General features: G+C 54.2%; 1 protein-coding gene across 6 annotated transcripts in view; it reads right to left on the minus strand.

Moving 5' to 3' along the window:
• The window catches only part of MACROD1 (mono-ADP ribosylhydrolase 1), a 143,931-nt gene extending 125,030 nt beyond the window's left edge, over positions 1-18,901 (minus strand). For 2 of the 6 annotated variants that reach the window (XM_019717848.2, XM_019717849.2), the window contains exons 1-3: positions 18,418-18,869; positions 8,043-8,144; positions 7,328-7,444 (exon numbers count right to left, since the gene is read on the minus strand). In XM_019717848.2, coding sequence (XP_019573407.2) covers positions 7,328-7,444; positions 8,043-8,144; positions 18,418-18,715 — 517 coding nt within the window. In that variant the 5' untranslated portion in view covers positions 18,716-18,869. Of the gene's footprint in view, positions 1-4,799; positions 5,301-5,567; positions 5,741-7,327; positions 7,445-8,042; positions 8,145-18,417 lie in introns of those variants that run through there. The other 4 variants (XM_019717846.2, XM_074336540.1, XM_019717847.2 and 1 more) reach the window with 4 other exon arrangements.
• Positions 18,902-24,071: the final 5,170 nt, after the last annotated feature.

The following is a 24,071-nucleotide window of genomic DNA, read 5'->3' on the forward strand; positions in this document are numbered from 1 at the left end:
CGCTTCAGGTATCTCCTATCTTCATCTGAGACTGCAAATGCCTCGAGCACAGGCACTGGGTCACTGAGCCTTGTATTTCCAGAGCCTGACACAGAGCCAGGAACCTCCCATGTGTTCACCGCTGTCCTCACCTGTAACAGGCATTAGCCCTTCCAGCCCTGACCACCAAAAGGGCAGGGTAGGGTCTGGGCTGGGGCCGGAGGAGGGGACCCAGGAGGTCACTAGTTCACCCAGTCTGTCCCGCTGCCTGACCAACTCTCAAAGGCATCCGATCAATCACTCCATCATTCAACAAACATTTACTGAGACCCAGGACAAAGGGTCCTTGGTTCAGGGTCTCGGGTCGCCCATTACGTCCCTATGGAAGGATCTGACTAATAAAGGGGAGACTTGGCAGGAGACCTCGGGATGGAAGGACCTTCCAGGGTCCGACAGTCCCACCCACCAGCCAGAACTCGACTCTCTGGACCAGGCCCTTTAAGCCCTCCAGGGAATCTCAATAATTCAGGAGGAATCCATCATTTATGAATTTATGTAACCGCTTCCCGACCTTGTGGAAATGAGCCGCCTTCCTCTTGCAGCGGTGGAAATTAGACCTTGGCACTTTCTCAGGGCTTCTGGGCTTTCCAATGTAGGGAGGGGGCGACCTGAACCCCAGCCTCCCAGTTGGCCTCCGCCATCCACTGTGTCTCTCACTCCCAGCCGGGACGCAGAGGGAGCTTCTGAAAAAGCAAACCTGATGGCATCTCTCTTAAACCCCAAGTCCCAAAGGGGAAGGTTTGATTTCTTGCTCTGCCTTTTACCAGCATTGTGGCTCCAAGCATGCCTCAGCCTCCTCATCTGTAAAATGGGGGAAATGAGGTGACATGTGTAGTCTGGGGTGCAACCCCTGGCGCAGAGGGAGCACTCGATAACAAGCTGCCTCTGGCCCAGAAGCAAGGGCTCTGTGGGGCGAGCTGGGGACAGGGTCTGGGACACAGGACAACCAAATGAGCCACTAGGCGAGAGCCCAGCACAAGGCCTCGTGGAGCCAACACCCCTGGACCCAGATGTTGGTCCTACCTTTTCTGCACTGCCCACCCGCTGTGCCGAAGGACCTAACCACTTCTCTGTTCCCCTGTAGCAAGGACAGATGACAATACACCCACTCTGGGGACCCAAATTTTGCAACCAGAAAAGAAAAAGGAACATAGAAGAGGTATTCCCACCGGCCCCCCAAAATAAATAAATAATAATGAAATAGGATTTCCTGGAGGCTCTGGAGTCTGGCAAAGCTCCCCTCCGCTTAAGGTCACTGCTATTTAGTTGTGTGTCCTTAAGCAAGTGGCTTCAAGTCTCTGAGCTTCAGTGTCCCCACTGACATCACAGGGCTGCTATAACTCTAGGAGGCCAGGAAAGGTGGCATGGGGTATGAGTACAGCCTCGACCTGGAGGGAGAGCCTCTGCTCTGGACCGGTCACATATTCAGAGCTTCTGAGTCCCACTCACCTCCCCTCTCCCTGCCAATGCTCTGCCTCTCTGCCCTTGGAATGCCCTTGTCCAACTTCTAACTCAGCTTCGCCCTCTTATCTAGAGCTCTGCTTCCTCCAGGCAGCCTTCCTGATTGCCTTGCAACCCTGCAGGCAGCACTCCCATCCCTCATACATTTTTTTTTTTTTTTTTTAAGATTTTATTGGGGAAGGAGAACAGGACTTTACTGGGGAACAGTGTGTACTTCCAGGACTTTTTTCCAAGTCAAGTTGTCCTTTCAGTCTTAGTTGTGGAGGGTGCTGTTCAGCTTCAAGTTGTCCTTTCAGTCTTAGTTGTGGAGGGCGCAGCTCAGCTCCAGGTCCAGTTGCTGTTGCCGTTGCTAGTTGCAGGGGGTGCTGCCCACCATCCCTTGCGGGACTTGAGGAATCAAACTGGCCACCTTGTGGTTCAGAGCCCGCGCTCCAACCAACTGAGCTATCCAGGAGGCAGCTCAGCTCAAGGCACCATATTCAATCTTAGTTGCAGGGGGCAGAGCCCACCATCCCTTGCGGGGCTCGAGGAGTTGAACCGGCAACCTTGTGGTGGAGAGCCCACTGGCCCATGTGGGAATCGAACCAGCAGCCTTCAGAGTTAGGAGCACGCAGCTCCAACTGCCTGAGCCACCAGGCCGGCCCCCCTCATACATTTTGATGTCCCTTTCCATTCACATGTCTCACCCCACATTTGGAATTAGAGACTGTGTCTTTTGTAGCCCAGGGCGTATCCCAATGCCTGGTATACAATAGCCCCGCCACATACACCTGCTGAATGAAAGAAAGAAAGGCCACACATGAGTTCAAATTCTGACTCAGTCACCTGCCAGGTCAGGGAGTGTTATCTCTTTCCCAGCCTTGGTCTGATCGCTGAGAATGGGCGTCACAATCCTGCCTGCCTCACAGATGCATCAGGTCAGCACCAAGGGTCATCACGCTGTGCTCCGCAGGGGACAGGGCCCAGCAAGATCTGCTGCTGCTCACAGGCTCCTGCAGGCACCCACCCTCCCTGCTCACTGCGGAGAGGTTGCTGCTGTTGGCAGTGGCAGCAAGCCTCAGCAAACACATTTAAATCTGAAGTGACAGATAAAGCGATTTATGGCGACAGTTTAGCGTCAGATCACTTCCCACAAGGCAGTCGTGTCCCTCAGTCCCCTGCTTGCTAGTCCATCAAGGCGGTCTCTAAATCACTGACTCCAAGTGGTGGCCCAGGGACAGCGAGGGGGCCGGGCTCCTCGGGGCCCTCCAGGCAGCAGAGGGATGAAGCAAGGACTCTGGCTGGCTTGAGTGGGGGAGGGGGACGATAAGCAGCTGGCAGACCACAAATCAAAGCCCCAAGACTTAAGGAAAGAGAGTACCACTTCATGCCTTATTTTAAATAAATAAGCGGCTTAAAAAACTCCCAGTGAGGCCAACTTGTCGCTGTGAAACATGGCTTCCCACCCAGGCTGCACGGCTTGGCCCGCATGCCCGGGGCCCTTCAAAGTTCTCACTGACCCCCCTCGCCTCCCGCCACCTCTCCGCAGAATTAATTGGTCCCTGCGGCGTCTCGTGGCACTTTGTTCAGACCTTGCTTCCAGTGCTTTGTCACATTATATTCTACTTAGTTGCTCTTGCTCTTGACTTCCTACTAATAATTTCCTGGGGGCTCCCTCTGTGCCAGGCCCTGGGCCCAGTGCTGGAAGGACCTGACTCATCTCCTCCTCGCACTCCCATGGGTGGAGCCACTGATGACCCATTTTTCAGATGAGGAAACAAAGGCTCAGACATGCTTAGCCAGAGGCCACAGCGCCGCCAGCAGGAACACTGGGACTCCAACTCAGCTCCTGGCCTCTGTGCCCACAGCCCTGACTTGCTGGCCTGGGACACCTCGAAGTGACAGATTCTTTCTGTCTTTGCACAAAGCATCACATTCATCCCTGCTCTGTCCCATTACGCCTGAAGGCCAAAGCCTGCAGCCCAACTCCTACGCTGGCCAAGAATGGGGGTCTTTCTTTGTGCTGGGACACTTCCTGTCTAGAACTCGGCTGTCTGTTGGGAACTAGGGGCCCACAATCACAGGCCTGGCATGCTGGGACCCTCAAGGACATGGAAGTGACCCACTCAAGGTCACACACCCCCATGGCAAAGAGAAGATGCAAACACTCTAGAAGTTGAAGAACCCCCCCGCTGGAGACCCCCAAACATGAAGCAGATGCCAGGCAGGGCTCTCCCCAGACACAGCCTGGGGATCATAAGCCAAGCTGGAGAGGCAGTCACTGCCCCTCAGAATCTCCTGTTCCAGAACGGGGGCCTGCAAGCACTCCCTGGCTTATCTTGCCAGCGTAGCAACCCAAAATAATTAAGATGGATGCTGCGTGCCCCCGTGGGCAGGAGCCATGGCCAGCACAGATGGCGGGAACCTGAGACTCTCCGGGTGCTGCCTGAGCCAAGTGGCCTTGGCCAGCAGGGCTGAGGAGGGTCCAGAGACACCTGCCCCGTGCCTGGGACCTTGGGGATATTGGTCCTGCCCCCTGTGACTTCAAGCCCTGCCACCTACCAGCCAGGCATCCCCTTCTACTCTGTGCCCCAGCCCTCCCTTCACAAACCATATCGCATACATCACACCACACCACACACACACACACACACACACACACACACACACACACACACACCAATCACATCTCAAATATCAGCAAAGTGGGGTAAAAACCAGTCTGGACTTCCAATGCCAGGGGGCCAGTTGGGAAACAGAGTCTGATTTTCCAAAGTCCAGAGAGAGGCCATAGGCGGGGGAGCCCCCTCTGTGGGGCGGAGTCAGGGAGGGTACCTGGCCCTTGCCTAAGCCAAGGATCCCCAGGGTCCTCCAGAGGGGCAGGAAGAGTGCCCTCGGCTGGGCACCCCAGTGCCCACCCCAGTCCAAGGCTCATCAGGATGGAGGGGTCCTGACACCCATTTGTTTGTCTCACAGGCCCTTCCCAGCTCCCCTGACGCCTCCCCCTCCGTGGTCCCTGCAGCTGGAGCAAGGCCCAGGCAGTGATGGCACCTCACCTGCACACCCCCCATTTGACTGCAGGGACTAAAACACCCCCACAAAATCCAGAAGCTCTGCAGCTGACCTCAATCCCCCAAACCCAGTCCGACGGGGCACCAGCCCCCAAGGGCCACCAACCCCCGCGGGGCCAATACTGCCCTTGGCTTCAAAAATAAAAATTTTAAAATCTCCACCCTGAGATAATTGCTCCCTCCTTTTCCCCATTGTGGCGGCTCAGCGGTCGTCACTGAGAAGCAATTATTCACGGCTAATGATTATAATCAAGTCAAATAGAATTTAATGGACACGTATTCTCTTCCTGCTTGAAACTTTACATATGAATTAAGCACATATGGGTTTCACGAGGCGCGGACCAGATTTATGCAGCCCGGAAAAGCCCCGCGACGCCGCGACTTTTATTCCGCTAATAAACAGGCTGATTTACTGGCGCCACTGGGCGCGGGGACTGCGATCTCTGCTGCCCCCTGGTGGGCAGTGGGCCGCGCTGAGCTAAGGCAGTGGGGCCGCCAGGGATGAAGCCCCAGGGCCCCCAGAAATGATGCCTGAGGACCCCCGGTGTGTATACCCGTGCCAAGACCACCAAGGACCCATGAGGTCTGACCAGTGTCAAGGCCACTGGAAGACCAGAGCCGGGCAAACACTTGCTCAGAGGACCTGGAGGGGGCGTGGGTTCTGTGTGGGACCCCCAAATCCAGGGCCATTCTCAGCCATTCCCTGGGGTTCCAGGCAGGTTCTGGGTCCTCCCTCCTGTGATACTCTTTCTAGAAAAAAGGAGATCCCAGGAAAACAGGTCAAGAGGTATTAGGTAAACTGAAGCAAGCAGAGAGAGGAGAAAGCTGCTCAGCTGGGGGAGGCACCCAGCATCCCTTTTCATTGCTGGGACAGGGTTGATGGCGATGGCATCAATTCCACCACCAACAACAGCCGCAGGTGCTGAGCCCTTAGTTCATGCCAGGCATTGCATGAGCATCCCAGTTCATGAGCATGAGCTCCTAATGGCCCCAACCCCCCACAGCTGGGTTTTCTACCTCTCTCATCATGCAGAGGAGGAAACAGGAGCCCAGGCAGGTACATGGAGAAGGGAGTCCTTGGAGAAACATGGCAAACGCTGTCACTCCCAGCCCAGTGCAGTCAAATGAAGCCAGGACCAAAGTGTTTCTGTGTGCACGTGACAGGCTGCCAGAGCTGCTGCACTCGGAGGCTGGCCAGGCACAAGGGCACACAGGAAGGGCCATTAATCACACCCGCAGCCCTCCGAGCCCCCACCTGCTCCATCTACATCCTGATGACACCCTGCTTTGGTCCCCGCACCCTCCCTCACGGCCCTCCAACCACCAACCTGGCTGGGAATGAGCTGATAAGATGCCCCACTTTTCCCTCTGGCCACTTTGCAGCTCAGCATGGAAAAGTGCCAGCAGGGTGCTTCCCACATCTTTGCCAGTAACTGACAGGGCCGGGGACACTGGGCAGGGCAGCCCCACAGGCCTGTTGGACTGTCCCCTCAGCCTCCGTCTTTCTAACCCAGGCCAACACATCCTAGGTCCAGGCAGCAAAAAGGCCCTTCTCCCCTAGGCTGCTATGACATCGGTCAACCCAGCTTGGTTTGTCTTAGCTCTGTGTCTCCCCAGATGGACCCACAGGCCTCGCTGCCATCCACCATCCTAAAGGCTCACGGGAAACAGAGCAAACGCAGCAACAGAAACCCAAAGGTGACCCTCTGCTCCAAGTTGGAATCCTGTCTTCATGTGACTGCTCACCTGTGCAACTGGAACAGGCAATGTAGGGGGACAAAACACCTGTGTGACTGCACAGTTCTACAAACACCGGCGGCGGGGCAGACATGCAGAGTGAGGCCACCGTCAGAAATGCAACCCAGATTACAAATAAGCAGGCCCAGAGCAGGTAAGTGGCCACCTCCCTCCAGGTCCCAAGAGTCTTGTCACTAAGCAAGATCAGCATCAGCACCGCCATGGGCCAGAGCCCCTCGGCAGCCCTTCTCCCTGGCCGGCACTGGGGTCCGACACAATGGCTGCAGATGCAAGGGTGAGAAAAAGGAGACTGGAGATGGCGCAGGCAGGAGGTGGCTGGCACAGCAGGGTTTCACTGTGAGTGGGAGCCCAAGACACAAGGGTCTGCCCAGGTCCCCAAACCTTCCTTCAAGAAGGAGGCTCCTTCCTGTGATGCTCGGCAAGCAGGCAAGCAAGGGCTAGGTTCAGCCCACTCACCTTTGTCCCACAAACCATCTGTGCCCCTGCTAAACTTGATGGACCCTTGACACTGCACTCCTGACCTCAGCCAGACAACCAGTACCGAGAACAACGCAGCCACCTTCCTCCCTCCCCCAAGATGGGAGAGAGCAGCCGGCTCCTCCTGGCATCACAATAAACTGCAAACTGCCAAGCCAGCAGGAGCCACCACAGGAAGCTGGGCAAGGGGACACAGGGTGGGCGGGAGGCAGAGAAAGGAGAGCGGTGGTCAGGGGCTCCGCCTTCCTGGCAGGGCCGCCGGCGCAATTCCAGCCAGGCTCTCTCTTCCCAGCCGCTAATGGGCCTCAAGAGCTGTGAGGCAGCTCAGCCAAGGCGCCCCCGACACAGCCGGTCAGGGTTTCAAGGGAAGAAGAGTCCACGTGGCCAACACACTGCGCGCCCGTGGCGCCAGCAGGCCATCTCGTCCGGCCACTAGAGCCTCACTGGAGCCAGGTGGCACCCCCCGTGCCTGGCATGACAGACCAGAACGAAGGTGACAAGATGACCCAGGTCTCTGGCTCCGGCCAGCCAGCCGCACTCACCGGCGTTGATGATGGCGTCCACCTCCAGCTTGGTGATGTCGCCTCGGAACAGGGAGATCTTCTCGTTGAGTTGCTTGTCCTTCTTGTACTTAGGCTCCTCCACCTTCACGCTCAAGCCTGGAACAAGCAGAGGCCGGAGTGAGGGGGTGTCCCAGAAAGGCCCCCACTGCAGGGTGACCCCCAGTGCCCACAGGCCAGGCTCCCCCTCCAGAAGCAGCCCGCCTCGTGGTGACGGGTGATACGGGTAATGACAGCCCATGCTGATTAAGCACCTACTGTGTGCAGCATACACGCCGTCTTCTTGAATCTTCACCACAACGTTGCACACAGGTACAGTAGTAACGTCATCCCTGCCGTTTTACAGACACAGACCTGAGGCCTAGGCAGGCTGAGTGCCTTGCCCGGGTTACTGGTCTCCAGGCCTGCAATTTGCTCCACCACAGCTATAATCCCAGCTCCACACCACGTGATGGTGGGTCTGGGCTCACCCTCCCAACGATGGGATGGGGATGAAAACCAAACCTGCCTCAGGCTGCATTCATAATTAAATGAGGTGACACATGCAAAGTGTCCTGCACACACCAAGCACTCCATAAATGCTGCTGCCATTTTTCTGGGCCTTGTCTGTATAATTCTCCCACGAATTGGCTCTGAAGAGGCCCCCTCCCCACCCTCGCCCCCCCAGTGGCCAGTATGGCCTCCCCAGCAGGCCTACCTTTGGCAGTCTCCTTCCAGGTCGGGATCTTCTTCAGCCTGATGAAGTCCCGGCAGAAGTAATGTTCCTCCCGCTGCTTGTCACTCAGGCCCTTCAGAAAGGCTGCAGGGGCGGGGTGGGGTGGGCGGGAAGGAGAGTCAAGGCTGGCAGGAAGGGGAGCAATCCTGAGGGTTTCCCCACACCCCGTCCTCATGGGGACTCTCACCTCCTCTGAGGATGCAAACCAGCCCTAGGAGTCCATCCTTCCCAGAAGCTCCAGGGAAGGGGGCATGGTAGAAGGAGCCATACCACCTGGGGTGCTAGAGTCTGGAGGCCCTTTATTCAGGAGGGAAAACTGAGGCCCAAGGAGGCGGAGGAAGTCTCTCAGGCACCACAGACCTGAGTTCAGAATTCAACTCTGCCACTTGCCAGCTGCATCTACAACTCTAAGTCCCTCATTTCTTTATTCACAGAATGGGCATTAAGACAACCCTTGCAGAATAACTTCAAACTCATTCACACATGCTAAGGCCAGGCAGATTGGCGGCACTGAATCAATTACATTATCAATCAGTTATTTCACCAATCAGTTCCACCATCAGTCAGTGACACCATCAATCAGTGACATCATTATTGTCATTATGCAAAGGCTCAGGACAACCCTCCTCCTCAAAGAGCCACAGAACCAAGCAGATCTGCTGCTGTTCACAACATCCCCCCAGCACTGGCTGAGGGCTCCCGGGTTACAGACGCCCGCTGGGGCCTCTCCCGGTGGTGTGAACAGCTGGAGTAGCTGGAACTTTCCCCATTGTACAGGTGAGAAAATGAGGGCTCGGGATGGTTAGGAGGCTACCTGTGTCTGGTGAGTGGGAAGCAAGGGCCCCACCCCCACCCACTCATGGACTCTGGGTCCGCCAAGGCTGGTTCCCTTGCTCCGACCTTGGCCCTGGGCCTCGCCTTCCCTTTGCACAGCACCAGGCACAGGAGCTGGAGCGCCCCGCGGAGGCATCTACCTGAGTGGTGGTCCAGGCTCGCAGCTCGTTGGCTCCCCCTGCTGGCCTAAGGCCACCTGGGTGCTCAGACGCTCAGCTCAGCCTCACTCCCTTGGACCACAGCTTCCAAGATGAGAGCAACCCCCACTGACCACTGGGGGTGGGGGGAGCAAACAAGCAGCAAAGGCCACAGACAAGGGACTCAAACAGCACCAGAAAGTGTGCAGAGGTAGGAGGATCATTAGAGGAAGCGGTGGGAGCTTCCTCCTGGAGGCTTCTGGGGAAATGGCTGGAAGGGACAGGTATTCAAGAGACAGGCTGGTCCCCTGCACATGCCCTTTTACCTGACAAAGTCACTAGGTCCATCCAAGTAACTGCTCCTCAAGGACACATGTGTACGGAAAGGGCCCAGTTCATAGTCCAGCTCAATACTATGGTGGGCTTATTATAAAAGGCTCATAGCACCCCAAATCCACTTTAATTGCGGCTCAGACCCCTTCCACAGACACCTACCATGCACCGGTCAGTGCTGAGGATACAACCCAACAAGGAAGATGTGCTCTTGGCCCTGGAGAACCTACAGTCCAGCAGGGGAGACAGAGGCTGACCAGGCTGTACACAGACAAGCAAGCAAGTGTTGAAATTCGGAGCAGCACTAAGGAAGGACAGTCAGGGGGCTGGGAGAGGAGTAACCGGAAGCCCAGCCCAGGGAGATTAAGGGAGACTCGGAAGAGGAGTAGGAGGCAGTCAGTGCAGGGAAGGGTGTTCCGCCAGCTGGAACAGCATGTTCAAGGGTGAGTAAAATTTAGGGCTTGGGGCAAGGTGGGGATAAACATAGGGTTCAGAATGATGCTGAGAGGAGGCGGCATCAACCAAGGATCCACCAAGGCCTGTTAGGGATTGACTTCATCCCAGGGGCTCTATGATCAGACTGAAAGTGCTTCCACCAAATACAGGTCTGACCCCACACACATGTGCCATTTTCATCCTTTCGAAGAGGTCAAGGGTATCCCTACCACGGACAGTACTTAGTGTGGATGATCCCGTCACTAGTGTTCCTCGATGCTCACAGCCCTTTTCCTGCCCCCTTCTCAAGGGGTGCCCTCCCCACTGGGCACATGACCCTATACATGATCTGCGGGACAGGCCAAAGGCTCCCACTTAAATTCTCCTTGCGTGGTGTGTTTGGGGGTTGGTGGTTGGGGGAGGGCACTGGTATTTGGAAGGAGCTGAAGCGCTTCTCCAAGCCTTGCTGTCCTCTTCTGTAAAATGGGGGCATGGAAAGCTCCCTTGTGTGTTAAATGAGAAGCAAACAGGCTTAGTTGGGTGCATAGCGAAGCACTCGGCTACTGGCAGAACAAGCAAAGAACAAGTTGTGGAAAGGCCAGTTCCATCCAGGCTCTGCCTCTCCCTGGTGGTTTGGTTTGAATGCAGATAAGTCAGTTAATAAATATTTATTGAGCACCCACCAAGCCTGGGGGTGGGAGGTAAGGTGAGGTCCCAGGGCCTGACCCAGCAGAGGGGAGTCCAGGGCAGCTTCCTGGAGGAGGTACCCCCAACTTCTCTGGTCTGCCCCAGGAGCTGCAAATTGCTAGAGAAAATACCACCACCAAGAAGGCTCCCTCTAAATTCTTTTTTTTTTTTTTTTTTTAAAGATTTTACTGGGGAAGGGGAACAGGACTTTATTAGGGAACAGTGTGTACTTCTAGGACTTTTTTCCAAGTCAAATTGTTGTCCTTTCAGTCTTAGTTGTGGAGGGCACAGCTCAGCTCCAGGTCCAGTTGCCATTACTAGTTGCAGGGGGCACAGCCCACCATCCCTTGCGGGAGTCGAACCGGCAACCTTGTGGTTGAGAGGACAGGCTCCAACCAACTGAGCCATCCGGGAGCTCAGCGGCAGCTCAGCTCAAGGTGCTGTGTTCAATCTTAGTTGCAGGGGGCGCTGCCCACCATCCCTTGTGGGACTCGAGGAATTGAACTGGCTTGTTGTTGAGAGCCCACTGGCCCATGTGGGAATCGAACCAGCAGCCTTCAGAGTTAGGAGCATGGAGCTCTAACCGCCTGAGCCACCGGGCCGGCCCTCCCTCTAAATTCTTGATCTCCCCCTGGTAGCCTGTCTTCCCGGCCACTCTAGCTGCTGCTTTAGAAACTGGGGCCCCCTCTCTCTTCTCCCCTCTCCCAAGCCTCCCCTACTCATCCTCCAGTCATGGATGCTGTCTCTTCCTCCCACTAAGCCAGGAACACCCTCCACACACACTCAGGTCACTGGGCCGAGGCCGCCCAGCTCACCTTCCAGAGGACAAGCTCTCCCTCCACTGGCCTATCTTGTCTGCCCTCAAACACCCTCTCGAGTCCCGGCCTTTTAAAACAAAACCCTCCCTCAAACCTGCATTCCACGCTCCAGCGGTGGCCTCACTGCTCCGTCCCTCCCCTCCACCATCTACATTTCCTCCCTCCCATGCCTACCCCCCATCAAGGCCAAGGTCAGAGACACCACACCGGCCACCCGACCTGTGGTCCTTCCTGTCCTCCCATGCTCAGCACCCCCAGCCCCTCCGTCCGTCTCAGGAACCCCACTCCTGGATCCCACCTCGCTCACTGGCCATCCTTCTAAGTCTCTTGCTGCTCCCCTCTTCCTTAATCCACACCCTCTCCCTAGGTCTTCCCAGCAATTTCATGCTTTCAGGAACCCTCTTTATGCTCATGAGCTGATCCTGAGGCTGCACTGCCAGCCCCTCATCTCTCTTCCAAGCTGTTAGATTTATCCCCACAGTACCTCAGAAACCAAGCCTTCTGCTCACCCCTGCCAGGGGCCAAGCCTGCATCATTGCTCCCTAGACCCCTCCGAAGTCCCCAACTCCCAGCTGATTCCATGTCCATCCGATCATTTGTTCCTCACACAGCAGCCCAAGGAGCTCACACATGTAAGTCAGAAGCTGTAATTCTGTTTAAAGTTCATTTCAAACTCTAAGACCCTAACCTCCTCCCCGGCTATCCTCCCCACTACCCCTCACTCTGCCCCCACACCTCGGCCAACGGCCACAGCCACGGCCACACGCAGATCCCCTTTCAGTTCCTCCAACAGCCAAGCCAGGCTGTTCCCTGCCTCAGGGCCTTTGAACCTGCTGTGCCCCTTCCCTGGTCTTCCTTTACAGATCCCTCCTCACTGATCTCCCTCTCCCAGAGTAGCCTTCCCCTACTGTCTGCACTTTATTCCTTACTTGACCTTGGCCACACGGGGATCTGTCGTGTTTACTCTGGATTCCCACCACCTGGCACAATGCACGGCATGGGTGAGCACCGTGGGATGAATCAATGAGCGAAACAACTGAGACCGGGAGGTTGAGGGCAAGTTTTCTAAGAACAGTCTTCCAGGTGGAGGCAACAGCATGTACAAAAGCCTTGAGGTAGGAGAGAGCATTTGGGTAGAGAAATGGAGAGAAATCTAGAAGAGCGAGACCAGAGAACAGAAGCAGTGCTGTGACAGAACGCCCCTTGTCTCCATCCGAGGGACGGAGAGACACAGATGGAACATGCTGGCCCAGGTCCAGGCCGCTGCTGGGGCTTTAATTCCTCTCCTGCTCCTTGGTCCCACTAGATTTGGTCTCTTGACCTCCCAACATCATGTTCATGGGCAAGTCACGCCGTCTCTGTGAGCCCCCGTTTTCTCACGTCTACAATACGGAGGCCCACCTTAGAGCCCAGGCTTGCTGTGAATGAGCGGGTGGCTGTGAACATATTCTGTAAACCGTAAAATGCAATGTATGTATCAGATACACACACTCCTTCCTGAATGAAATAAGACACAAAGAGAGCAAAACAAAAGGAGAACAAATTTGGATGGGAAAATATTTCTTTTCCAACTTGGGGCACAGAGAGTGGAGGAGCGTTTTAAATTATTTGGGTCCCCATATTTATCATTTTGCACATTTATGAACAAAGATACCCCATCCAGTTGGACCAGGGCCAGAAAGTGAATGCATCTGCCGTGACAGTGGAGACACTGGTCAGCTGCAACCCAGACCGATGCCATAAAACTCCCACGAGCTGAGTCCCTCTGGCTGGGGCAGGCCCCAGGCGTCCCACGGAACTAGTCCGGAGCACCCGGAGATGGCTCAGGTCCCCTAGCAGACACCATCTGGCAGATGCCACCACCTGGTTTCATAGAAGCAGCAGAGAAATCTTGCCTGGCCACAGGCAAACTGGGGCAGGACGCAGCCCACGGCTCTCTCCTTCACTGTCCTCCCCAGTATTTGTGGCCTGGTCTGCGTGACCCATAGCCCACATGGCCATAGCCTCCAGCAAAGTCCAAAAGACAGCTCCACTTCCCGGAGATGACAAAGGAAGACAACCAGAGCTCTTGGCTCTGCCACCAGCTGGCTGGGCACCAACTTTGGGGACATCTGTCAGCCTGCCCCTTCCAGTGCATGGTCCCACACCTCTGGAGGCCAGCCTGTGGGGAGCCGTGTCCTTATCTCTAGGAGGTGTGGCCCGACTGATCCCTGAGGAGCTAGCTACACCCTGCACTGGTCTCTGATTCATGGGGAAGGAGTGGGCAACAGCGATTCTCACTGAGGGCCATCGTCATTGCCTCAGCTTTCTCTGTCATCGAGGCCACCCCCACGCTCTCACTCACTCTGAAAGGGAAGCAGCGCCCTTCAGCTGGGATGTGCCCCATGCATTTATAACATTTTCCACCTCCTTCTGCCCGAAGGACAGACGCAGACTTAAAGCATAAGTGAGTTTTATTTTTCTTATAAAATATGTACAACATAGGTTTTAATTTTCTTTCTTTTCTGGAGAGGCGAGTGTATTTCACAGCTCAGTGAGACAGGTGTTGTAAAAAGATGTTTGTAGTAAATTTTGATGGGGAGGCCTGACCCCAGATGAAGCTTTCAGCAGCTCCTGGGCACAGAAGCCGAGCTGGAAGAATCAGGCTGTGCCAGGACCATAAAGTGCAGTGGGCGAGCGGCAATTCAATGATGTGTTTTAAGAAGTGTCTTTATGGCATTTTGCAAGATGGTGTTCAGAAAGGTGAGGGCAGGTTGGCGCGGAGGGAGGCTCCTCTTTTGGAGAAGGCCGGGTGGGCAGGGCTGATAACAGCTGGGCTCTGGGAACAGCGGCAGGGACATTAATCACAGGGTACCCCATCCCCCAAGAGAGGGGTCTTGTCAGCCGGCAGCACGAGCGGGGGGGACACAGAGCACGGGGCCCTCGAAGCTTTTATGCTCTCCCGAGGGCCCTCGCCTCCAACTGCGTTGGGTCATGCCAAGACTGCTTCCCCAGAAGACAGGGAGGAGAGGGCCTCCCCAATTCCCAGGTGTGCCTGGAAGATCTCCCAGTTCAGCAATTGAATCAGATAAATCATCCACTCTGCATGAAATCCCACAGCGGGTGAAATAAGTCCCCGCCCCTGCCCAGTGCACACTGAGGCTGGAACACACGAGTCCTATCTTGAGCCACCAGGCAGAGGAAACGCGGGTCAGGTTCCAGCATTTGAGACCACGTGGGAGACAAGTTTACACATGCCCAGTGTCAACATGACCAGAACAGAGAGAGGAGACAAGCACAAAGGACAACGAAGAGGGCCACTGGGGATCTTCTGTACACTGTGGGGGCCACTGCGTACAAAACGATTTCTGATGTGATCCCAGCACAACATACAAATCAGGCGCTGCTAGTCCCATTTCACAGATGAGGAAACTGAGGCTCTGGAAGCAGTGGTGCTGGAACTCGCCCATGTCTGATGATACCAATGCCTGTTCTCTTTTCAGCACACACCTCTGCTCCCCCTATAGGTCAGGAGGATCCATGGCCCTTCTTCTGGAGACCAGATGCCTCCTGTGATGATACAGCCCCCAGATGTCCCCAGTGCCCAACCTTAAGACCCCTCATGCCCAACTGCCTTTACAGCACAACTGTTTCCACAATTTTCTGATCAAAAGGCACTACCCTGGGGGGGCAAATGAAGAAATTAACCCTGGCCAGTGAAATCATATAGCGGTCTCCCCAAAAGACTAAATGTCTCTTAACCAGAAAGATGCAGCCCGGTGGTATTTACTTACCTAGAGGGAGAACGGGTCCACAGAAGCAGGCAGTCTGCTTGAAGGCGGAGAAAAGGAACGCTCAGGGTTAGGGAGAATTTGGCCATCTATCCAGAGGACTCACCGAGCCATGGACCGAGGCATCCTGCAGCTGGGGCCTGGAGCAGACACGCAACACTGCATACAGACCGAAATACTGCACAAGCGCCAGGGAAGGGGATCCTCGGGGGCTAAGTCCACACCTGGCAGAGAAGCTTGACCAGCCTTCCCAGGGCAGTGGAATCAGCTTCCAAAATCATTCAGCCAGCTCCCCAGCTGAGAACACATGATGCAGAGCAAACTTAAGACTACAATTTTGGCTTCCGCATGGCTTTTCGACAGACAGAAGAAGGTCTGCCCAGGCACACAGGAGTTTCCAGACCTCCTGCTGTAATTCCCCACTGTGAACTGCACAACAACCTTCTGGCCTATACATCAAGCTCATAAACTTGGTTCCTGTGTGTCAGTCTCTGAGAGAGTTTCACTTCAGGCACAGACGGGCATTTGGAGGCCCATGTAGGTATGTTCCCCGAGAGAAAGGAGAGCACATGTCCATTAATGATGTACGAGAATACTCAGAGCAGCTTCACTGCCAACAGTCCCACACTGGAAACCCAAATGCCCATCAACAGGAGAATGGGGACACAAACTGTGCTACATTCACACCGTGGAATATTACACAGCAATGAAAAGGAGCAAACTATTGACACACCCAGTAATGCGGGCAAATCACAGATACAGAGTAAGAGGCGCCGACAATGTATGCCTCTGTTCATATGAGGTTCAAGAACAGACAAAGCGAACAGATAAAAGAGTAACTAGCTATACAGGTTACTAATTATAAAGGGGCTCAAAGGAAACTTCTGGGGTAATGGCACACTTGGATACTTCTGTACAAGCACTGACTGTACCTGAAGGTCTGCACACTTGGTGCATTTCACTGTACAGTTTAACTCGGCCCCAAGTGTAAATTGAATGTCATGAAGAAAAGGTGTGAGGTCTTCAAGGACCAAAGCTCAGACCCCAATCAGAGGCAGAGTCCGGCTGAGGCAGCCCCCAGTGTGGCAGTTTAAAAATACGTCCTGAATTCTTGAATCCTCTTCCCTTTCAAAGGTAGAGACTCACTTCCCTACCCCGGAATGTGGTCCGGACTCCGTGACTCGATTCTAAGCCCTGGAATAAATCAAACAACAAAAAGGCACTGTGGCTTCTGGCTGGATCTCCTCCTCTCCCTGCTCTGGGGGAAGCCAGCTGCCATGTCGTGAGGACACTCGAGCAGCTCTGTGGAGGTCCCATGGTGAAAAACTGAGGCCTCCAGCCCATAGCCATTACATGCGAGTCAGCCCCTGGGAACAGCTCACTCCAGCCCTAACCAAGTCCCCAGACTTCCTGAGAACCCCTGAGCCAGAATCACCCAGTTAGCTACTCCTAGGCTCCTGACGCTCAGAGACTCTGAGATAAGAAATGTTTACTGCCTAAGTCACTTTGTTATGGGAGTAATTTGTCATGCAGTAAATCACTAAAACAGAGGTGTCTGTGTCTCACCCCCATAAGCCACCATCTGACACCTGCTGGGGGCTTCACACCTGGTGCGGAGGTGCCTGGCACCAGGCTGCCCTCCTCACACGCCCAGGCAGCCCATCTGTCATGTCTGCTTCACAGCCCTGACCTTTCCCTAGCATTGTCCCATTGGCCCGACCACATTCTCTACTCGGTTTCCTCACCTTGGAGTAGAAGCCCCATGAGGGCAGGGCCCTTGCCTGTCTCACTCAAGGCTGAATCCCCAGCACCAGGACGGTGCTGGCCACATAGAAGGTGCCCAGTAGAAATGGACTGACTGAATGGAGAGCCCAGCTCCAAGCAGAGAGAAACCGCGGTCGCCTGGGAATCCCTGGCCCATCAGCTTTCATGAGCTCTGGAAGTTTTCAGTGGCACCAAGGAATGGGAGGGGGCAGGGAACTGGATCCTAGAAACCGAGGCAGACCCAGAGCAGGTGCCTGAGCCCCTGGCCTCCCTAGCTCTTTCCCACCACCCTGGGTTGCTGTTCAGACACAAAAGGGGAAGCAGGGTTCCCTGTGGGGATAGTTCCCTGCCAGGGGTCTTTGCCAGCCCCCTACTCCCTGCCCTGACCGGTCCTCTGGGGCCAGGACCGAGAGCCTGACAAGCACTCCTTGTGTTCACTGAGCAAAGTCAAGTGCTTTCTGCCCGCAGCGCTTTAAGATCCCAGCATAGGCATGCAATTCGTGTCGGGGGTAAATCATCTTGAACTCTACCTCCAATCCTGAGAGGATGCCTTCCCTTTACCCCCAACCACACCCGCTGCAGGCCTGCCTTCTCAGCCCCATTGGCCAAAGCCACTCCACAGGCGGGCCCAGCCAATAAGCTGCTTTCCCTGCCCTTTTGAAAGGAGATCCAGCCGGGAACGGTCACAAGGGCCCAGGGAGCAGGCCCTGAACGGCAAGGGCAGCTGGACGACAACCTGGGCTATTTGAGGCTCTGCAGGTCGGGTTGCCTCCCCTCCCAGCTCTGTGCAGGGGCGCCTGGGACTCATGCCTGTCACAGAGCTGGAAGAAGTGGCTTTATTCCTTGGGGGCGGGGGGTGTCACGGTTCTCACAGACACAATGCCCCACCTCTGCCCTGCCCCCCCAGCCCCTCTGCCCTGTGTCCCCCAGGAGTGAGGCAGAGATTGCTCATAATTGGCCCCAGGCCAGTGATGAGGGCAAAAGGGCACCAGACCACGTGCCCAGAGAGGCAGGCCCTTGGCAGAGAGGGGAGTGAAGGTGGGACAGGCCTGCCCCGAGAGGCCACTCCTTGGGGCTATCAGATTCCACCAGGTGGGACACTGGCAATAGAGCTGTCCCCTCGGCACATCCCTGGTTACTCTGCTTAAAATGCCACCACTGGAGAAACCACACCATGCAAAGTATTGGGAGTTCAGAAACCTCTTGTCAGCTGGGAAACCTGATGTCTGCTCTGCCATAAACTCCAATTGACCTTGGGCTATTCGGCTCAAGCACTGGACCTCAGTTTCCCTCCTGCACACAGAGTAAGGTGGTAGGTCCTGGATGATCTGTGAGGTGCCCTGTGACCCTTTCCAGTGGGGTAAGGCCACCCTCTTCACACTGCCCGAGATGGGACCTGGTCTTGGGTGAACTGGTTTGAGGGGCTTGGCTGTGAATGAGGAGTTCCATACCAAGGCATACGTGGCCTCAACTTCCCCAACTCTCTCGGGTGAAAGAGACTGCTGGTGGGGTACCGTCCTGTCACAGAAGACCCACGTGGGCCGCCCTCGACCCTTGCCCCCCCCCTTCTTACACTTACATTTTGCCTCCTTCCAGTCGGTGGAGGTGCTGAGGTCGACCTTCGCCGCCATGGCCAGGGGGGCCCAGGTGCGCACCCCAGCTGTTAGCCGCACTGCCGCCGTCCCCCAAGCCCCAACTCCCACTGGGGTCCGCGCGCGGGGGCCCTGGGCCCCCAGGGACGCCGGGGGGGCGCACGCACTGCTGCGGGTCCGCGTGGCACCCGCCGAGGGGCAGGGCCAGGGGCGCGGAGCGCGGAGCAGCTGCCCCTCCACGCGCAGCTGTGCCAAGCGGCGGGACACTCGGCTCTGCAGAGACATGAGCAGAAGGCGCGGGGCGACTCCCCGCCCACTTGAACTCCAATTACTGTGCTCGGGAGAGTCTCTCCCTTATTTACTCCGGAAAGGAGTGGCGCGTGCCAGCCAGCGGCGACCTGCTCGAAGCCAGCGGGCCGCGCGGCCAGAAAACCCAGGCGCGCCGCTGGGCACCCTGGAACTTGTAGTCTGGGCCGCGGGATGGGCCACCGCACTCGTATACACACGTGCGCGTCCCGCCTAGACCGCTCCAGCTTCCGGCGCCAGGGTTCGCGCAGCGCCGGAACCCCTTCCTTCTCATTTAGGTTCTTGGAGGGTCGCCCGGCCGCCTGGCGTTTCTCCCCGTGCTGGCCCGGCCGCTGCCCACTTCCTGGTCGCGGCCCTCCACGGGGCCCCGACCCGCCCCTGCTCATCCACCCAGTCACTCGGTAACGAACTCGGAGAGCCGAGCGCGGCACCACCTGTGTGAAGAATTTTGCATCCGGGGCCCCGGCTTGTCTTCCTGCGGATCACCCGGGTCCCGCCTGGCACCCCATTCCGTCTCCAGTCCCTAGGAACCCGGTCGGGCTGGTCATGGGGAGGTGACAAGTGGCTGGCCCCTTGCAACTTGCTTCTTGAGCTGTAAATTAGGAAGATAGTGGTGCTCAGATGTGGCTGCCCTGTGCTCGGGCATCTCTGGCACTGAGTGTGGCAGTAACCCTCGCCAGGACTGTGGGGAGGATCACAGAATCTGCCTGTGGATTCACCTGGCACCAGTGGTCAACCATGGCAGTGAGGGCAGAGAGGGGAGATGAGGAGCCAGAGGCCAGGAAGGACGGGCAAAGGGCTCCCAACATTCCAGGACTACCAGCAAGGCCTGTGCGTCTCCCGTCAGTGAGATGACTTCAGGATGAGGTAGTCAGGCTTCCATGCCCAAGGTCACCTCCCCACTTGTCACCTCTAAGCAGGGCAAGAAGGGCCTCGCCAACTGCAACTAGGATAACAGCCATTTACAGGGCACTCTGCACCAACCGGCAAAGAGTTAAGCGGTCTGCGTCCATTGGCTCTACTTCCATTAACTGTTATGTGCTCCTGTGCTCCTGACAGACGGGTGAAGCAGCTCTGTCTGCCCCATGGCACAGAGGAGCAGCCTGGACTGGCCCGAGGTCAACACGTTCTGTGAGGGTTGGAGCCCAGACTTGGGTTCAGGTTGTTTGGTTCCCATCTGTGGTCTGGAAAGTGATTTACGCAGATGTCACATTCAGGAAATGAAGCATGTGGGTGACCCTGTGTATTAAGATTTCTATTGCTGCTGCAACAAATTATTGCAAATTTAGAGGCTTAAACAACACAAATTTATTTTAAAGTTCTGTAGAAGTCTGACATGGGTCTCACTCGGCTAAAATCAAGGTGTCAGCAGGGCTGTGTTCCTTTCTGGAAGCTCTTCCTTGCCTTTTCCAGCTTCCAGAGACTACATTCCTTGGCTTGTATCCCTCTTTCTCCAGCTTCAAAGCAGGTGATAGAGCATTCCCTTTTCCATTTTCAAGGATGCTTGTGATTACATGGGTCCCAGCAGGATAATCCATGACAATCTCCCTTTTGAAAGTCTGCCTAAATCCATCTACAACCTTAATTCCTCTTTGCTATGTAATGTAACATATTCACAGGCTCCAGGGAAAAGGTTGTGGACATCTTGAGGGGCCAATATTCTGCCTACTCCGCCCTTCCCAGGATGGTCTGAGGAGGAGGACACAGGGAGAGGCAGGGGCCCCACCCATGGTCTCAGAGTGCAATCAAGAAGCTGCCTTCTGCACTGAGCCTGAAATCCGTGTCCCCTGCAGCCATGCCATTGAAGCGCCCAGACACTCTGGGCATCTGTACCAGTCCTTTTGCTGGGACTCAGCTCTGTTCTTACACGGCAGCTAGGACAGAGAAGATTCCAGCTCACAGCCCTCCACCATCTAGTCTAAGAGAGGCCTGGGCCACACACAAAGGTGGATGTGGGCAGAAGCACGATTCTCACTGGGCCAGGCAGGACCTCCTCATAGTTTCAGCCGGACTTTGTGGAAAAGGTAACATTTTGCTGGGTACCAAAGGTGTATGTATGTGTCAGGGGCATTCTAGGCAGAGGGACCCACAGAAACAAAGATACGGAAATCGGTGGAATCCTGAATCTTCCAGTGGGACTGCAGCATCAGGCGTTGTCAGTTGAGGATTTTTAATATTGGAAAGGGGGTTTGTGCAGAGAAAAGCTACCCACTACTGCTTGTGTTTAAATTAATACTGTGTTTATTAAACTTATAAATTAGGAAAAGAACTAGTTTTTCTTATATATCCAAGTGCAACTTGCAAATCTAGTTTCCTATTTATAAATCTACTAATTTTTACATAAAAATAAGCACAACTTTCATTTATTCTTTGATGAATATTTAATTAACTCACAGGTTCAGCAGATTACATTCTAAAAATGAATGCCAATTACAAACTTAGGTAATTAAATTCCCTAGTAGATTTAAACTACACTTTACAGAGTTGAAATAGCTGTTCTTTTCAAATACCTCAAACTCTCAACAGAAGAGATTTACACACCTAACAAGCATATTTTGTGGGGTTTTTTTGTTCTTTTTGTTCTTTACAAATAGGGAGGGAGTGGGCATGAGGGGTGCCCTCACCCCCAGCTTACTCTGCCCTCCCAAGCCAAGCATGTTTTTCTAATCAGTTAAGCACTTCTTATGCCCTAATAAATTAAACGTATAAATATGGTGAAACAGTTCTCTCAATAGTCAAATGCTGTTTATGAGTTTAGATCCATTTATACTGTCTAAGTTACCCATTGCTGTGTAATAAATCTCTGAAAACTTACTGGCTTAAAGTAACAACCAGAGTGTTGAGTCAGCAGTTTGGGCTGGGGTAAGCTGGGAGGTTCATCTGCTGGTCTTGCCTGGGTCACTTCTGTGGCTGCAATCATCTGACAACCCATCTGGGGTTGGGGGCCCAGGATGGCCTCATTCACGAGACTGGCTGCTGGTGCTGGCTATCAGCGAGGCCATTGGGTTCTGCTTCTAGTGGCCTCTCACCTTCCAGTGGGTTAGACTGGGAATCTTCACAGCATGATGGTCTCAGGCCCTGATCCAAGAGGCTACAGCACAGGCCACAATGCCCCCTGAGGCCTGACTCTGAAGTCACACTACATAACTTCCACCACACCCTGTTGGTCAGTGCAGATCACAAGGCCAGCCCAGATTCGGGGGAGTGCAGAAATAGACTCCACCTCTTAATGGGAGGAGCAGCCAAGTGCCATTGCAAAGGGTGGGCATCAGAAATGGGAGGAATTATTACAGCCGGCATTGCAGACAGCCTACTGCTCATACCCTTCTAATTGAAATCACAAATAAAAGAGGGCAGATTGACTCAAGTGTTTCAAAACCTTAACTAAACACTCAGATATGAGCACGCTGATCGCAAACTTATTCCTAATTGGTACCAAGATTCTTGGTTGGCATTGCCGGCTTCCACACCTCTCAGGGTTGCAAAGCCACCCAGAGGAGCAGATTCACCATGTCAGCAGGGCTGAAGGTACAGTGAGATTTGGGACCACAGTACAGTGAGGGTTTGCTGCTTCTGGTCTGAGATTTAAGACCAGAGCAGGACCCAGGAGAATTCTGCCGGATCTGAAGGGAGCCCCCCACCCAAAGCCCACTCTTCCCAGGTGCTGAATTTTAAAGCCCAGTGCATTATTGTTTCCTGAGAATCTTTCAAGTCTCAGCTCTACCCCATTTTACCTGCTATTTTTCTTCTTTTTCTTGCCTCATTCAGGTCAATGAGTCCCTGCACCTCCCAGGCCCCCCTAACATCTGGCTGTGTGATCACACTTTTGCAGGTTGTAATGCTCTCTTCATATTTTACTTTACCACCTGCCTGTCTTTCATTTTATTGGCCAGTGTTGTACATTCATTATCTTGAGAGGTATGAAAGGGAATGAAGGATTATGAGGTATTAAATGTCGAGAGCACGTACGAGGTGTAATTAAACAATACAGTGAATGTTTAAATAATAAAAAAAATTATGGGAAAAAGCACATTGCCATTAATGTCTCTCATTCTTGCCACTTTCCCATCGTTCTTGCCACTTTCATCGATAAGAACACTTATCCCATCATTCTTGCCACTTTCTGAAGCAGTTCTGGAAGTCCTCTTTCGTGAGTGTCTTTAATTGCGCTGGATGCTCAGGGGACATTTGGCTTGAAGTGTACAAAAATTTTAACATAATCATAAGTGAAAGTCCCTGTTGAGGGCTGAATTGTGTTCCCCCAAATTCACGTGTTGAAGTCCCAACTCTCAGTACCTCTGAATGGGACTGTATTAGAAAAAAGGCCTGTAAGGAGGTGATGATGTTAAAACGAGGCCCTTGGGGTGGGCCATAACCCAACTGGTGTCCTTACAAGAAGAAAGTCAGACACACAGAGACACCAGGTATGCATGTACACACAGAGGAAAGATCATGTGAGGACACAGCAAGAAGGCAGCCATCTGCAAGCAAAGGAGAGAGGCCTCCGAAGAAACCACATCTGCCAACGCCTTGATCTGGGATTTCCAGAATTGTGAGAAAATACATTTCTGTTTAAGCCACCCAGTCTGTGGTATTTAGTTATGGCAGCCCTAACAAACTAACACAACATTCTGCCCCATTCACAGTCCACAGAGGTAACGATTTCAGCTGTTGGCTGTGTATTCTCCTAGACTCCTTCCACACATATACAGCCATATATGAAGACATACACATATCATTTTTTTTTTTTTTTACAAAAATAGCACTCGGCCATACACACTGTTCCACAACTAACTTTCTTCATTCCACACTATGTCACGTGCGTGTTTCCATGTCAGTAGCTACCCAACTGTTCTTTTGAGCGTTCACCAATAGTCCTTCCTCTGGTGGCAGCATCAAGTTTTCAGTAGCTCCCATGGCTGCACGTGTAGTTGGTGCCATTCCTTTCGCTGTCACAAACAGGGCTGCAGTTTTCATCCTTGTGCCTCCTGGGTGGGATTAAACTCCTAAGAGTGGAATTGCTTTTTGTATTTTAAATACATGTTGCTAAGTGGACCTTCCCACCAACAGGATATGAGATGGCCCGTTTCCCTCCTGCTTACACTCTCCACCACTTGGTATTCCTCAAGAAACAGATGCTGGAAAGAAGACAGCAGGATTGGGACATTTGGATCTGAGGGGATCCAACCATTTGGCCCCGGGGGAGTGTAAGCAGAATCAGGAGTGAGGAAGTCGAGAGGGACGAATTCCAGGGAGGCTCCCTGGGAGAGGCTGACGGACCCATGGAGGGTGGCGAAGGGTGATCAGTTCCATTCGCTCATTCACCAATCACTTC

This window comes from Rhinolophus sinicus, linkage group LG06 (genome assembly GCF_036562045.2).
Source record: "Rhinolophus sinicus isolate RSC01 linkage group LG06, ASM3656204v1, whole genome shotgun sequence".
In the NCBI taxonomy this organism is placed as follows: Eukaryota; Metazoa; Chordata; class Mammalia; order Chiroptera; family Rhinolophidae; genus Rhinolophus; species Rhinolophus sinicus.